Source organism: Sus scrofa, chromosome 1 (assembly GCF_054392235.1).
Source record: "Sus scrofa isolate SSC_HxYL_T2T_F1_AM1 chromosome 1, Sscrofa_HxYL_maternal_Yorkshire_Landrace_v2.0, whole genome shotgun sequence".
Taxonomy (NCBI): domain Eukaryota; kingdom Metazoa; phylum Chordata; class Mammalia; order Artiodactyla; family Suidae; genus Sus; species Sus scrofa.
The window spans coordinates 120,782,784-120,799,867 of record NC_139383.1 but is presented as its reverse complement, the minus strand read 5'-3'; the positions used below and the strand labels follow the sequence as shown (position 1 = coordinate 120,799,867).

The 17,084-nt window shown below is 40.5% G+C and overlaps 1 protein-coding gene across 7 annotated transcripts in view; it reads right to left on the bottom strand.

The window, feature by feature from the left end:
- The window catches only part of RORA (RAR related orphan receptor A), a 765,082-nt gene that overhangs the window by 10,479 nt on the left and 737,519 nt on the right, over positions 1-17,084 (bottom strand). For 6 of the 7 annotated variants that reach the window (XM_084968134.1, XM_021073474.2, XM_084968142.1 and 3 more), the window contains 6 exons: positions 14,182-14,577; positions 7,135-7,256; positions 5,140-5,272; positions 4,370-4,477; positions 2,114-2,224; positions 935-1,047 (listed from right to left, as the gene is read on the bottom strand). In XM_084968134.1, coding sequence (XP_084824260.1) covers positions 935-1,047; positions 2,114-2,224; positions 4,370-4,477; positions 5,140-5,272; positions 7,135-7,256; positions 14,182-14,577 — 983 coding nt within the window. Of the gene's footprint in view, positions 1-934; positions 1,048-2,113; positions 2,225-3,082; positions 3,527-4,369; positions 4,478-5,139; positions 5,273-5,855; positions 7,257-14,181; positions 14,578-17,084 lie in introns of those variants that run through there. The other variant, XR_014810150.1, reaches the window with a different exon arrangement.

Sequence of the window (17,084 nt, the reverse complement as noted above, 5' to 3'; positions counted from 1 at the left end):
CAAATCCTTTAATTAGCCCCCATCTTCCCCTTTCTGTCCTAACCTAGCTATCAGGAGAAAAGAAAAGAAAATAGGAAGAAAACCCCAAACTGTTCAAATCATCCTCTAGAACAATAAAATACGTAAAATAACCCAAGAAAGAACAGGGCTGATTTTTCTAAGACTGAATACATACAACTGGAACTAGCACTGCAGGATGTTAACATATTTTAAATTGACATCCTAATTATCTTTTTATTGCGAAAGATAATAATTAGCAAAAATGAAATCTTAAGCTTTGAATACAGGGTAGTAATGAGAAATTGATGAAGAAGATACAAAAGTCATTTACTGTTGATTACTAATGAATTTAATGGAACTAGAACTAATATTAGAATATACGGTTATCCTGGTTAATTTATTAGTCCTTCATAACTCCATCCTTCTAAATTCAAAGATTTAAATTCTAAATTCTCTAGTTTATATCAGTGTAGACCATTAACTCTGCCTTCTCTCCACCTTTCATGGAATAGGTGGAAGATACTCAGAATATATTAATGCTTAAAAAAAATTCCACCATTGCCCTAGTATTCCAGGACATTGTATAACCAAATAATAATAAATAGAATTTAAGCAGGATTTTGGCACAGGAGAATTTTTTGAAATGGAGATATTTCCTTTTTTCTTTCTTTCTTTTCTTTTCTTTCTTTCTTTCTTTCTTTCTTTCTTTCTTTCTTTCTTTCTTTCTTTCTTTCTTTCTTTCCTTCCTTCCTTCCTTCCTTCCTTCCTTCCTTCCTTCCTTCCTTCCTTCCTTCCTTCCTTCCTTCCTTTCTTTCTGTAGCCTGTTGCTTACCGATACTTTTGGGGGCTGGTTGGACAACTTAAAAGAGTGGCTGGGATGATCTGAGGCAAGGAATAATTTAGGTGGTATCAGGTGGAAACCTTTTGTTCTTACCTTTGTTAGTATTCCATCTTCTCGATGATTCTTCTGTAGGACGTGCTGAAGAGCTAGCTGAATTTTCTGTTGCAGTTTTTCAATTTTTACCTTTTCCTGCAGCCATGAGCGATCTAAACATGAAAAACCATACTCCTTAATATTCTTCCAACATGATGTCAGAACACCCCAGTTTCTCCTGACTTCTAGATACAGATTATTACACCATGACAGTGCAGAGTTAAGGACTAACAAGACACTTCTTCTTATTCACAATTTGCTCCTAAAGAAGTGGAAAACTGATCGATGATGGCTGCAAAGCAGAATGTTAAGCTTTTAGTCTATTTTTACTGACACGTAAAGGAAGGGAGGGTCCTTCCTGTACAAAAGGATAGCCATTTAATTCTAAGGCCATACTCCTCAGAGTGCAATGAAACTGCTATAGCCTCTCAAGTAGTTAACTTTTCTGAATAAAATGCTCATATCGATACTGCTAACCTTTCTGGAAAATACGAAAATCGCCATATAGTCCAAGGCAAATAAAATTGTCAAGAGAATGCCAGATGAATTAAGGGTTGAAAATTTAGGATAAAGTTTTTATGTCTGAGAATTCCAAACACAAGACAGCAAATTTGCAAAAGTGATTATCACCAAGAGGCAGGACTGGTTGAAGACAGAGATTAAATTCAGATAAACTTATGGATGACATCCAAATAGATTTTAAGAAAAAATAAGATGTTTTTATCTAAAAGTCAGGTTATCTTAGATATGTATATATGTATGACTGAGTCACTTTGTTGTATGTAGAAATTATCACAACCTTGTAAATCAACTATATATCAATAAAACTTAAAAAAAAAAACCCACAAAAAGCCATGTTATCTTGGAGATGGGTGTTAAGAAGAGCAAGCTGACTCTATCACAGCAATTCTCTCGGTAGCAGGAGGTTAATTGTGGACTGGGTGTCATTCAATTTTCATTTCTTAATTATCATAACAGCACAAGGTTTTCGTAAAATGGTATATGTGCGGAGGGGGGTTGTTATCTGAAAAACTTATAACTAGGTTTAATAAGGGGGTCATCCTCTCTTGGTAGCCCCCTGAATATTCTATAGCCATAAAAAGTTGTATACCTTCTAAAAATGTTTTACCTGGACAATTTAAAAACCACTTTTTTTAAAAAAAAATTCAGTTATCTTACCTGCTGACATCAGGACAAATGCAGAAAATAATGCAATTTCATCTTCAGTCAGGTGCATAGAACATAAACTCTTTCCAAATTCAAATACAAAGCTAATAAAGTCTTCACAACCTGCCAAAATTAAGAACAGTTTAGGATTTTGGTAATTATCCTTGGAGAAAAATCTGGAAGAAGGTAAAGATGGACCTTTTAGAGTAGTTGAAGATTAGAAGGCTTATACTTCTTATATACTGAGAATGTTTCTACAGTTTTATACTTTGAAATCTTAAAAGAAAAATCAGTTTAGCCACCATCACCATGACCACCAACGTCATCACCATCATCATCATTCAAAATAATGACAGTGAACTTTTGTTGTGTTATTACTATGTTGGAAGCTGATCTGAGAGGTTTCTCTGGGTATTCTGCTATTTCACAACAATCCTGAGGGAGGGCTACCCCTATTTTAGAGGTGAGGAAACAGAATTGGGGAGAAAATTCTGAAAATTCCATTAGTAGGTAATAATACCCTGAGATTCAAAGCCAGGTGCGTGACTTCAGAGCCCACATTCTTCATCTTTTTTTTTTTTTAATTTTTTTAAATATTGAAGACCAGCCATAGGCATAATGCTACACATACTGAGTAGATATTTTACCTTAGACTTTATTTTTTTTTATTTTTTTCTTTATAGGGCCATACCTGCGGAAGTTCCCAGGCTAGGGGCTGAATCTGAGCTGCAGCTGCCAGCCTACACCACAGCCATGACAACGTGGGATCCAAGCTGCAACTGCAAACTACACAGCAGCTTGCAGCAATGCTGGATCCTTAACCCACTGAGAGAGGCCAGGGATTGAACACGCATCCTCATGGACACTATGCTGGGTTCTTAACCAGCTGGGCCACAATGGGAACTCCTAGAGCCCATACTGTTAACCAATAAAGCAATAGAGTCTAACAGCTATAATCTAACTGAAATGTTAACTTCACCCTTTTTCTTTTTTTTGGTTTCTACTCAATTTTATGTACAACACTCTTAAAAATAACAAATGACACATTATGGTGGTAAAATCATTATAACTAATACAGAACTGAAAACACAAACCGTGAAAGTCACATAAAATAAAAACTCATCCCCTCCCAACTAGTTAGCTTTGGTGTCTATTCTTTCAGATTTGCATATTATGTACAAATAGTTATGTCAATGGGGCTATTCTCAAGTATGCACACCTCCTCTCATTTAATTGTTTTTCAAATCACTGAGCAACATATCTTGGATAACGTCCCACTCTTAATCATAATATCCCCTTTATTTAAATTACAGAAATCCAAACTGATTTATTTTTATTTATTTATTGTCTTTTTGCTATTTCTTTGGGCCGCTCCCGCGGCATATGGAGGTTCCCAGGCTAGGGGTCGAATCGGAGCTGTAGCCACTGGCCTACGCCAGAGCCACAGCAACGCAGGATCCAAACCGCGTCTGCAACCTACACCACAGCTCACGGCAATGCCGGATCGTTAACCCACCTGAGCAAGGGCAGGGACCGAACCCGCAACCTCATGGTTCCTAGTCGGATTCGTTAACCACTGCGCCACAACGGGAACTCCTAATTTATTTTTAAAGTGTGTGTCACAGTTTCACTGAGCTATACTTTCTTTCTTTAATATCTTTTTTCTTTTTGGGGGCTGCACCTGCTGCATATGGAGGTTCCCAGGCTAGAGGTCCAATCCGAGTTACAGCTGCCGGCCTACACCATGGCTCACGGCAACGCTGGATCCTTAACCCACTGAGCAAGGCCAGGGATCAAACCCACAGCCTCATGGTTCCTAGTCAGATTCGTTTCTGCTGCACCACGACAGGAACTTTCTCCCTCTTTCTTTAATATCTTATTAATGGTTGTTATTTGAGGAGTATGGAACGACAGACTTTTGGCTCTTTGCTTGATTTTAGGTAGCAAATCACATTGTCTAGCTTATCTGAGTAACATATTCCCTGCAGACCTGGTTCTGAAAATCTGGAAGGGAACTAGAAGGATATATAACATAAATTTCTTTGATTACCAATAGGTAAAATGAAACCCTCAACCCTTACATGTAATGTGGGTGAGAAGTATTTGCGCTTTGTAAATTTTCTACAGTGATTAAACACAAAGGGACAAAGGTATAAAATTCTTTAACTCTTGCTCCCCTCAAACCCAATTTCCATTTTCAACAAGAGTTTTCACCCATCTTTTCCCCTAGGCCAGACTTCAAGACAAAGCACCCACCGATTTCCTTACCTAAGGATTTGAAGACATCGGGGCTAGCATATTTGCCATCAAAGTACACGGTATTGTTCTGAGAGTCAAAGGCACGGCACATTCTGATAAATACCACCTCTAGAGAACCTAGGCAAAGGTAGAGACAAGGTGGGTTATTCTGTCTTGGTGAGTTGATTTTGAGCATTAGAGCCCCCTTTCTGAGTTAGCGGGGTGGCTTAGATAGGGGGCTCTCAGTCACCCTAACTCTCTATTTAAAAGGGCAGAGTTTACCAGGGTGATTAAAGACTTGCACTAAGGCCTGTGTCATTGAAGAGAGATGGATTTATGAATCACTTGGATGGCACTTTTCTGTCTTGCAATAATACGGAGTTTCAGAGTCACTAGGAAACCATGGACTCCTGTTTATTAAAACAAACCAATGAAAACCCAGGGATGTCTCTCTGAGTTCCACTGACAACCTTCTTCCTAACAACGTATCACAACCTCCTGAGGATCTGAGGCATAGAAACGAAACACAGGGGATGGTTAAAATCAGGGATTGCAGGTATCTTTCAAATTCATCTCTTCACCTAGAGGAGAAGCAAAATGCAGGGAATGTTTCCTGCAAATAGCTCAAAAATCCTATTAAAAAAAATTTAAAAAACCCCTCAGTTTCTGCTAAGAGACACCTGAGGTATTATCATTGGAGAAAAACTGTTCCCGACACCTTCCTTACCAAGCATTTCTTTAATAAGCCGGGGAAAGCAGGTTAGGAAGAGATCTCAAAAATTCACTTGCAAAGCACATACCTGCTTTGAGAAGCACAATTTGATCATTTTGACACAGTTCCATAAATCCGTCAATGCGTTTGGCAAACTCCACCACGTACTGTATAGCTTCTGTAATTTTGATGGCACACAATTGCCACATCACCTCCCGCTGCTGTGGAATAGGGAACCACGTTAACATCTACGGGTTACCCATATCCTTGACACAGTTATTCTAAGTGTTTCTATAGTATAAAATCCTTCTTTGGCAATGGATCCCCCAAAGCTAGAGGATTTAAAAATAAATAGTTGGCCAGTCATTTAGGTTATAATGATTGCTCCCAAGTTCTTCACCCTCTCCCCCAATTTCTCTCTTACCATTTTGGCGGCAAGGGGACAGCAGCGGGTGGGGGTGGGGGAGATGTGATGAGTGTATATGCAGCAGAAAATGAAAACCTGAATCAGCAAAGTACCTCGTGCCACTGCTTTAACCCTGAGCCACAGAGAGTAGCAAAGGAGAATCTCCTTTCAAACAATTTTGCCTTGGGGAATTTCACACCACTTTACAAGGTGGGGGGGGGCATAAAGGGGGGTTAGTTATATTTATTGTGCACCTGCTATGAGCCTGCTATGACATCCTTGTCTCATCTCATTTTTGCAAGAATATTTTCCCCTTTTTTTTTCTTTTTGCCTTTTTCTAGGGCTGCTCCAGCGGCATATGGAGGTTCCCAGGCTAGGGGTCTAATCGGAGCTGTAGCTGCCCGCCTTCGCCAGAGCCACAGCAATGTGGGATCTGATCTGCGTCTGCGACCTACACCAGAGCTCACGGCAATGCCAGATCCTTAACCCACTGAGCAAGGCCAGGGATCAAACCTGCGACCTCATAGTTCCTAGTCAGATTCATTAACCACTGCGCCACGACGGGAACTCCTATTTTTCCATTTTTAGTAAATGCACACCAAGGCTCACAGAGGTTTCACCGCTAGGAAGCAATGGAGCTAGGATGTAAAGCCCAGCATCTCTGAGCTTGAACCCCATTTCACACACCTTGCTGCTTTTCACTGTCTTCTTGGTTCCCTTTGTAACTTGGGCTGTTATCTCAAAGGTAAACAACGTGATGGGCTCTATTCCCCAACCTGTCCAACTTCATTCCTTTTACATACTCACTCTCCAATTTAGTGACAGGCTAACCTGGAGCCATCGCCTGACTCACTTATTGCCCCAATCTCTGTTTAAGACTGTTTCCACTAATGTGACAAGGCGGATGAAACACTGAATTAGGAACCAGGACTCACGGCCTAGTCCTGATGTTTTCACTCTCTAGCCATATGCCAAGGGATGTTAGTTTCCTCATATGCAAAACGAAGGGGAGGTTTAGCCTCGGTCATCTTTATACCCCTTCTTAAGGCTGAATTTCTGTGATTATTGGGAAAAATCACAGCACTTTCTTTTACTAAAGGCAGAATAGATAATTTTAAAAAGTCCCTCTTCTCCAGCCCTGCTCTCTCTCATTGTGGTGATTTGTTGACCGGAGTGTTTTATACAAAAACGCAAGCAGGAGCACTATTTACTGCTAGGTTCAGATTGGAGTTAGGATCATAGCTTCCAAACCCCTTTTTAAATACATACTCTCTAAACTGCTTCTTTATGACCTCTGGAAACATGAGGCTAAGATTATTTTCTATCAACTTCCAGACCGTGAAAGCTTCCCTTCTGACATGGGGACAAATTCTAATTCATCGAGGCTTTGGAAGCTGCTTAATCTAGCTCCCTGCTGACAAATGATAGGACATACTTGTATAGTTATAAGCACAATAGAATCTGTGTGCCACTGCTGAAATTTCACACACTGGCATCTCAGCAAGGCAACAAAGCCCCAAGAACTTCATCAGCTCTGGAAGAAAGATTTTGAATAGAATTCTGCTCTCTGATGAAAGTTGTTCATTCTTTGGTCTGTTTATATGCTTGATCAAATCTCCTACACAAACACCCTTCCCAGCATTGCCTCAATCTTAGGTAAAATTCTCCAGAGTCTACCTTGTTTTGATAGTTCTCAATCTCCTCCTGCAGAAAGGTCTGCCACGTTATCTGCTGGAGCTCTTCTCTCAAGTATTGGCAAGTTTCCAGATGTGATTTAGATATGTTCTGTGCAAGGTGTTCTAAGGAGAAAACAGATCACAGTATGAAAAGCCAAGTTCTTCCTTGAATAGTTAAGTGTTTCCTATCTAATATCTGATTTAAAAAGTAACAAGTATAAAGCAACATGATGCTGAACCAGTTTTAATTATCTTGGCATGTTTAAGTAGGCAATGTGAAACTAGTCTGTACTTTGGAATACGAGGATAAGGGACAGGCAAAGCCAACAGTTAGCAATAAGGCTTGGGGTCTTCGAAGACCTTCCTGACCTTGACCTTCTTCCTTGCCTTTATAACCAATGTCTGAGAATGAACAAGTACTGACCTAGATGTGTGTGAAAAATGACTGATACAACCTCTTCTTGGCCTTTTTTTTTTCTTTTTGGCTGTGCCTGTGGCATGTGCGACGTTCCAGGGCCAGGGATCGAACCAATGCCACAGCAATAACAACACCAGATCCCTAACAGCCACCAAAGGATTCCTCTTCTTAGTATTTTTATGAAGACACATTGGCCATATACATTGGCCAAGAGAGGACTGCCCTTGAAAATTAAGGAATGTATGTATGTATCTATGTATGTATGTACACACACATATATATAAAAAATACATACTCTCTAAACTCCTTTAGAGAGTTTTTTAATAAATAAATAAATATATATATACACACACATATATTTGTGACAACAACTATGTATTTCTTTTGTTTTTCCTGCAAATGGCAGAAGAAACATTACTGAAAGCCTACTATGTCACTGTATATAGTGTGGTGGTCAAAAGACGGACTTTGGAGCCAGACTGCCTGGGTTTAAATCTCAGCTCTACTACTTAGTAGCTGTGTTATCTAGGGTACTTATCTTCTCTGTGCTTCAGTCCCCTCATTTATAAAATCAGGAAAACAGTATCTATTTTATAAAGTTTCTGTGAGAAGCAAGTGAGATGAGCACTTGCTTCTCACAGCACATATATATATGCTGTATAATAGAGAGGGTTATACAGCATATGCTACGTAACATTTGTTCTTATTATACTGGGGTGTAGGGATTTTAAAGATATTAAAAGAAACAGATGCCAAATAAATTCCTCTAGGAATTTATAATCTGGTGAATACGTATGGACATGATGAAAGGACAATTCAAGTCATTAGATAATAAGCATGATGTTGAATTATATCAGAAGAGAAAGAAAAAAAAGATAACAGGTGCTATCGGGGAAGGGAGAGATGATGGGATGCTTCTCGGCAGAAGAGGAATATTTAGAATGGGCCCTGAAGGATGGGGAGGATTTGGAAGGCAGTGGTGTGAGGTAGTGGGCCAGTTCCACATTCGAGGGATGGTAGATGAAAGAACAATATGGCACTTACAAGAAATAGGCAGATGCGATAAGGTGATGGGGTCAAAACAGAAATATAGGTAGATAAGAGTCCAAATCCTGAAGGATCTTGAATGTTGAGACTGAAAGTATGGACTTGATTAACTAAAAGAGGCAGCAGGTTTCTCAAGGGGGAGCTGACATATTGAACACTATAACTGGGGAAATAGAACAAGCAGTTCTGTGATTGGTGGACAGGAGGATGGAGAGGCTGAGGCAGTAAGACCAATTAGAAGGCTGCTGGAATCTAGATGTAAGGGACCAAGAGCTTGAAATTGGTTGCTAATAATGGTTAAGAAAGGGAAGGACAATTAAAGAAGTATTTTAAAAGAATTGATGAGAAGGGAAGCAGTGGGATGGACAAGGAGTTTGGGATTGGCAGAGGCAAACTACTATTACATTTAGAATGGATAAGCAGGAGTTCCCATCATGGCTCAGTGGTTAACGAATCTGACTAGGAACCATGAGGTTGTAGGTTGGATCCCTAGCCTCACTCAGTGGGTTAAGGATCTGGTGTTGCGGTGAGCTGTGGTGTAGGTCGAAGATGAGGCTCAGATCCTGCGTTGCTGTGGCTGTGGTGTAGGCTGGCAGCTATAGCTCTGATTAGACCTCTAGCCTGGGAACCTCCATATGCTGCGAGTACGGCCCTAAACACACACACACACACACACACACACACACTCAAAAGAATAGATAAGCAGTGGGGTCCTACTGTACAGCCCAGGGGAACTATGTCCAATCTCTCAGAGTGGAACATGATGGAAGATATATGACATAGATGTATGACATATATGAATGTATATATGTATGACTGGGTCACTATGCTGTACAGCAGAAATTGACACAACACTGTAAATAAACCATATTCTAACAAAAAATTAAAACCAACTATTTGTTAATAATTTTAAAATAAAAAAAAGAATTGATAAATTATGAGAATCCAAAATCATACCCCAAAGTGACCCCTCTCCCAGGGTCTTGAATACATCATAGCAAAGTCATTTAAAACAAGGGCTGAATGCAAATTTAGCAACACTAGTAAGAGTGCCTGTCTTTTTTTTTTTTTTTTTTTTCTTTTTTGCTTTTTAGGGCTGCCCCCATGGCATATGGAAGTTCCCAGGCTAGGGGTTGAATCAGAGCTATAGCTGCCAGCCTACAACACAGTCAGAGCAACGCCAGATCCAAGCCGCATCTGTGACCTACATTACAGCTCACAGCAACGCCGGATCCTTAACCCACTGAGTGAGGCCAGGGATTGAACCCAAGTCCTATGGATACTAGTCAGATTCATTTCTGTTGTGCCACAACGGGAGCTCTAAGAGTGCCTTTTTATTTGGAAATTTGTTACTGCCTTTGTCAGACAGAACCAGATTTATTTGTGTGAAGACAGAGCAGGTTCACCTAACTGAAGCTCGAAACTAGACTCTCCTTAGAGACAATGAAACGCAATAAACCTTAACATCCCACCTTACTCAGCAACACACAGACATGAAAACAACAGAAGTAAATATCATAAAAAATAAAACATAAACAAAAAAATTTTAAAGGAAGAGACAGAGAATCTGAGAGAGAAAGAGGAAGAAGCCAGTAAATTATATACCTTAGAACTAATGATGTGTGTGAAGAGGAAAGACAAGAACAATGGGGAATCAGAAGCAAGAAAATAAATATGTAAATAGTAAACCAGTTTTTGCAGGTATGAAAAAAAACAATGAAGGTGAAGTTTGCACAGGGAACCTAGGAGACTCCTAGAAGGGGAAGAATGGGAAGAAGCTACCAGTATTCTCTCCAAGACCATGATTTTTTTCTGATTAATAAGGTCAGTATCTTGTTTCTCTTCACCCTAAAAACTGTTCCCACCCATCCCTAGCTATTCAAGTCCAGCTTTCAGAAGCAGCAACAAATGATGCAATGTACAATGACCCACCAGTAGAGGGCAGTGACTGCATTCCCACCAGGTGCCTTTGCTTCTAAATCACACTTGGCGAGTGTAAGATTTTAGACACTCTGCTATTTTTTTAAAAAATCTCCATTTCAGCAAAGGAGAATATGCTCAGAATGAGTAAAAGCTCTCAGATAAAGTCTGGAATAGTTCAATACCTTAGGACGAGGAGTGAGGAGACTTGGTTTCTGGACTGAGCTCTGTGGATAACTCATGCTGTAAAGTAAATAAGTTTATCTCCTCAACCACGATTGCTTCATCAGTACAGCCAGGTCTAGATACTTCAGATGGAAAATCCTGACTTCTGCGTTAGTCACAGATTTTCATAGGGGATGAAACTTTAGTTATCATCTAGTCCAAACTCTCCTCACTTTGCAGATAATTAATGATGATGATACACACACACACATAAATATTGTTTATATACATAATTTTTTTCCTTAATCTTCACAACAACTCCAGGGGAAGACACTAGTATTATCTCCATTTTACAGATGAAAAAAGCAAGCCACAGTGAGGTTAAGTGACTTCCCAAAGTCTCATAGCTGGCATGTGGCCAGTGATTCAAATACACACAATTTGGTTCCAGAATCTTACTCTTAATCTTTCTTTTTCTTTTTTTCTTTTTGGCTATGACCTTGGCATGCCGAAGTTCTCTGGACAGGGATCAAACCCGTGCCACAGTAGTAGCAAAACTGGACCCCTAAACTGCTGTGCCACAAGGGAACTCCATGTGCTCTTAATCTTTATATTCCATAGGTAGGGAGATTGCAGCTTGCAGGGATAACAGGACTTATACTAGGTTGTATAACCTACAGCAAAGCTACAACCACAACCCATGTAAACTGACTTCTTGTCTCATGCTTTGCCCAGTACATCAGCTGTCTCTCATGCACAAGGCTTTAATTACTGATTATAGTAATAGGTGCAATTAGCGCTTAAAAAAAATAAATCTAGATAGTTTATCTGGAATGTATAATTTGGGTGCTAAGTGTATAACAAGGGTAAAATTTCATAGCCAGGAATGCGGATATATTTCCACTAAAAGTAATGGATTGTAGATGCTATTATTGAAAGACAGAATTAATTGGGCTTAGGCTATGTTAACTCACAATTTATTTTCCAATTATACAAATGGTTTCATTTGTTTCAAATTGGATGACAAAATTTAGCCTAAAATGAAGTCAAATTAAAGAAAGAGCAGAACTTAAGCCCCAGAGGAATTTCAGGGAAGTAAAGACTTTGGATAAGCAGCAGCAAAGCCTTTGGTCACTTTGATGCTACTCTTAGCTCCTCAAACTATCCTCCACGTGCAAAAGGGACAGAAAATTAGAGTCCTGTTACATCCTTTTCAGATAAATTCTTCTTTAGTTTTGGGTTTGGGACAAATCTTAGTAACAGTTAATTTTATTCATCCTGGAAAATGCCATAATACATGTGAAAAATCCCTAATTGAAGAGAACATGTAGAATAGATGTGGGCACAGGGCCCCACACCCTCCAGGAGTTGACAGGTTTGCTGGGAAAGGAGAAGCTGAGCCATTTCTGGCTCCACTCAGGAATCAGCACACATTCAGCCCAAGTGCCATGTTCAAGGGCCACACTTAGGTCAAGCAGTGTGGGTTTATTTTGGGTTGAACATATGACAAGCAAACAGGCAGATTCACTAGTAGTTATGATAAAGTAGAAGCAAGCCTAAAGTGAGCCAGGTCATTTTTCACAAGTGCCTGTCAACTTTCAATCATATCCTTATTCATTTCTGAAAATTTTACTTTCATTACAGCCCTGCTTAAGGCTTAGCCAACCAAGATTTCACGACCAAAACGGAAGGTTTTTGTTCTAGTTCAAGAAAAAAAAAAAAAAAAAATCAAACCCACCTCTGCTCAGCTTGGCTTCTAGTTCAGAGGTTTCTCTGTTAATCAAAAGAGCTGTGATACACCTTTAATGCTGTTCAGTGGTTAAAGACCAGGCTTAAAATGTCCCTGCTCTTGAGGATTTAAATTTAGACCCATAAAGAGGTGCTTGTGTAAAAACCGTAAAGAACATTCAATTTGTTCTATTTGGAGAAAGATTTTACTGGAAATATAAATTTCACTTAAAAATGTTTTATGGGGTACAGAGGTGGAGAAACCATCTAAAGAACACAACTGTTCTCTCTGTGAACTAAGAGTGTCTGTGCTCAAGTCAGAACCTGCTGGTTCTTTTCCATCTGAAGTCTCCATTCTCTCCTCGTCTTAACTTAGTCATCTTCACAGCAACTAATTGAAATATCCCAAAGGAGTATAACCTTGTATGAGGAATCATGGGGAGGAGCAGATCAAATTCTCAAACAGCCAAGGTCCTTATCAAAGTTTCTCTAATAATAGTGCTGCACTTAAAAATCGATTAAATATAACAGAGGATGTTAACACAACTTCCTTGAAATGAAAAGTTTTCCATTGTCTGTGTTAACATTTCTAGGTCACATCTCCAGAGAAGCACCAATGTCACAGGAATAAGGAAATGACAGGGTTGTTGGGTTTTGTTTTGTTTTGTTTTGGGGGGCAAGGTGGATCTTCCATGACATACATCTGTTTCATCATTAATATACATCACGAAAACATTTTGGCAAATAAGCCAACTTTCCTTGAAAGTTTAGGGAACACATCAGAGTTGAAAAACGTAGATGCTAACAGGGCCTGAGGAGTGATCTAAATGGGGACAGCGGGATGGGTTCATTTAAAAGGTTAGGACCTAACTGGTACCAGCTGGTTGCTGCCATTCACAAATACTGCTCCAGTGTAACCAGATCATTCTTCTTTCCTCCCACAAGAAACGGAACATCTGAACTTTCTGGTGGAGGCGTCCAGGTTTAAAACTTTAGCAACCAATTTAAAAATTGTAAAGCTCTGTACTTTAGCAACCAGTTCAAAAATTGTAAAGCTCAGAGAAATATGTCTTTGGACCAGCTTGAGTCTGTGGGTTGCCATTCCATGACTTTTGGTATATAAAGCAATACCTAGAATATAACTTAAAGAGGTGAAGTTAATGGGGCCATTCCCTGAGCTTAGACATTTTTTGGTGGAATTTAAAGATGGCTTTAAGTTCATCTTGTCCCAGCTTTGACGCTGAGAGGTCAATGAACTTCTTGGATATACAATGGGAAACAGCGGACAGGCAAAGAGCAAGGGGCCAGGCTGGAATTACGAAGTGGTCCAAAAGGTAAAGCTGAATTGTCCTGCTAGATGCATCATTTTATGGTATTTATTTATTTTTTTAGATACTTTTCTATTTCATTTTATTTTATTTTTTGCTTTTTAGGGCCACACCCACTGCATATGGAGGTTTCCAGGCTAGGGGTTGAATCAGAGCTACAGCTACTGGCCTACACCACAGCCACAGCAACGATGGATCCAAGCCATGTCTGCGACCTACACCACAACTCACGGCAACACCAGATCCTTAACCCACTGAGCAAGGCCAGGGATCAAACCTGCAACCTCATGGTTCCTAGTCAGATTCATTTCTGCTGCACCACGACAGGAACTCCTAGATGCATTATTTTAATAACATAACTCCTTAGCGGAAAGTCAAACATATCCCATTTACTCTGATGGGCACAAGGAATATATCCCAATGGAAACATGGAAGCCGTTACCTAATTCTGCCATGGACACAGTTGGGGAAGTCTCTCCATTGGTGAAAGAGCAGTAGGGAAAGAAGCCTGATGCTGGTGTGTAGTCACATATTGGTTCTGGTTTGATTCCATTGATATCAAGACCTGACTGGTCCGGGGAAGGCTGTATGTCCAGGTAGAAGCTGCTGACGGCAGAGTCTGCCTTGCTGCCCTCAGGGGTGTGGCCGTCAATGTAGTTGCTGAGGTCATCGTGAAGTTCCGTCAGCCCATTGGCCGAGATGTTGTAGGTGGGAGTCAGCGGCTCAGCCTCTCCAGGCTGCTGTTGGTGGTCGCGCTGCTGCTGCTGCATTCGGTGTTTCTGTACTTCTGCATACAAGCTGTCTCTCTGCTTTTTCGACATGCGGCCAAACTTTACAGCTGGAAGAAAAAAGCCACACCACACCATATACAATACGCTTTTCTCCATTCTCCTCTCTGCCATGCTTTAGGAGTTCCTTTGAAATCTCAGACACTCTCAATCCAAAACCAAAGGGCCGCAAAACAAGGACACGGTCCAGGGGTGAAAACAGTCCTGCCCCACACAGGCTCATGCCACATCCCAAACAGCAAAGACACAGCCCAGAGAGGCTATTTCAGAAACAGACCCAAGGCTGATAGACGAAACCCAGAGCAATGACCAGGGTCTTGGTGCTGTCACATGACCCTGCGCTCAGTGGGAGCCACTGAAATGAGACTTAATGGGCTCATTCCCCCTCTACCTAGGCAGCTGGCCTAGACCACCTCCTCTGTCTCTTCACGGTGTTCAGATCAGTGCACAGGGATGCAGAGACTCATGGAGGTACAATGAGTCACAAGCAGTCAAACCTCATCTTGCATTAATTTCACTAATCCGTACAGTGGCATGAGTTTCTTTCTGATCGAACAACCAAATCTGGGGCCTCCTTGAAAAAGTTTAACTGACTGGATGAAGTGTTTGCAGTTCTCTGAGTTACATCTCTGAGTCTCCCCCACCCCACTCCTGGGCCATGCCTCAGGTCTGTGTGAAACCCTTGGACCCCTCTTTAAGGATGATTTTTGGTATACTTGTTTAGCCCCAAGTGAAAAGAATATCAGAATTTTGGAAAGGGCAGACACTGGAAGATCCCTGCTGGGAGAATCTGTGTTTGCAGCCCTTCTTGTGATGTCCCCATATTTAAAGTGGACCAATAGCTGGAGTGACTTTCCAGTTAATTCAGAATCCCAAACGATTTTTCGTGAAACACCTATGTAATTGGGGGGAAAAAATCCTATGACTTCTTGGTCCGAACTCCCCACTAACGCATTTATTTCTCAGTCTGACTCTGTATATGCAGATAAAGCCTCTGCTGGAGGGACTTAGATTCCTAATCGACTATGGTTAAATTTACACCTGACTGGGTGGAAGAATTCATCTATTTGACCACCATCATAATTCCACCAGTCTTAGGGAAGGAGGCAGGATGGATGGACGTGAAACTGGGAATCAGGACCCACCATCCAGGCCAACTGGTGGATTCTTTCCTGCCAAAGAGGTTGTGCTTTCCTTTTGCACAAGAGAAAACAAGTGAGAGCTGGATTCTGGTCAATCTCCAGTTTCCACGACTCAGGTGACAAACTTGGGTGGGGCTCATTAAGACAGCACTCATGCTGATGGGGACTCTAAATTTCAGGCCTAGAATTGTATAAGCCACCAATTCACTCTAAGCCCCTAAGGACAGGTGCTGTCATTTACATGCAAAATCTCCACAAGGCAGACTGAAGGTACTTTATTTATTTTTTTGAAAAGAATATTCTAGAACTCCCTAGGGGATCAATTAATACCTGATTAATCGATAGGTATTACACTTGTTCTGCTATGACTCTGAACTGTGTTTTAATTCTTTTCTTATCATTAACAACAGAAATCATACTAGCCTCTAAGGAAAATGAAGGGATCAGGTCATGAAATACACACATAATGTGTGACTTTTAACTTACAGATTCATAGAGATATACCCAATTTTGTCAGTTTAGTGCCATTGGAAGATGAAATCTGCAGAGTTGCATATCACAGGAATTTCTGAGAATGAGAATACGGTGCAGATTCTGTGACTTGCATCCTCCAATACCAAAAACTTGACTCGTTTCTACACATTCTAAGAGGTCACCCTGTGCACATCTTGTCGCCTGGGTGGGTCCACAAGGCCCCAAGAACATTTGATTATGGGGAAAGCAGACTTGCAGAATGCCTGCCCAGCATTCTGTAGTTATTTTCCACAGGCTTAAACTCCGCTGGAAGAGACATTTCCTTCAAAGGGATCTCTCAAGAGAGCCAGCTAGCCAGTATATTTGGAAAAGTCCTTAAAAGTGAATATTATTATCCACTGCAATATCTGCCCAGTTTCCTTATAGAAGAATAATTTTCTTGAAATCTGGTGTTGATTATTCAGTACCCTGAAGACTGTTTTCCAGAAAGATCTCGAACTGTTTTGCAAATGAATAGTAGATGGTCTCTATTTCTTAAAATAGCTTCTTTTAATGAAAAGAACATTTGTCACCGAGGTATGTTTTGCACTGTTTTCACACATACTGCAGGTACAAATATTTGACGTTGGATCCAGTTAGCATAAAAGCTAATTCATCTCAACTGCCAATAAGCTTACTAGTGTAAAGCATGTAACAATTAGCTCTGGGTTGGGTTTCCTATGGGGGGAAATGCTTCTAGAAGGTATACTTATTAAAGACCCTCAAGTGACACCTTCAATCGTTCATCCATGTATAATGTCCTAAACGCCAAAAAGCTGAAGGTGTTCTGACCACACAGACATTTCTCCTCCTCACTGGCCCCCATCAGCCAGGGAGCTGATGGATGGTTTACAGAGGAGGAAGTTAACTGACACCCACAAAGCCACCAGAGAAGAGAGGTT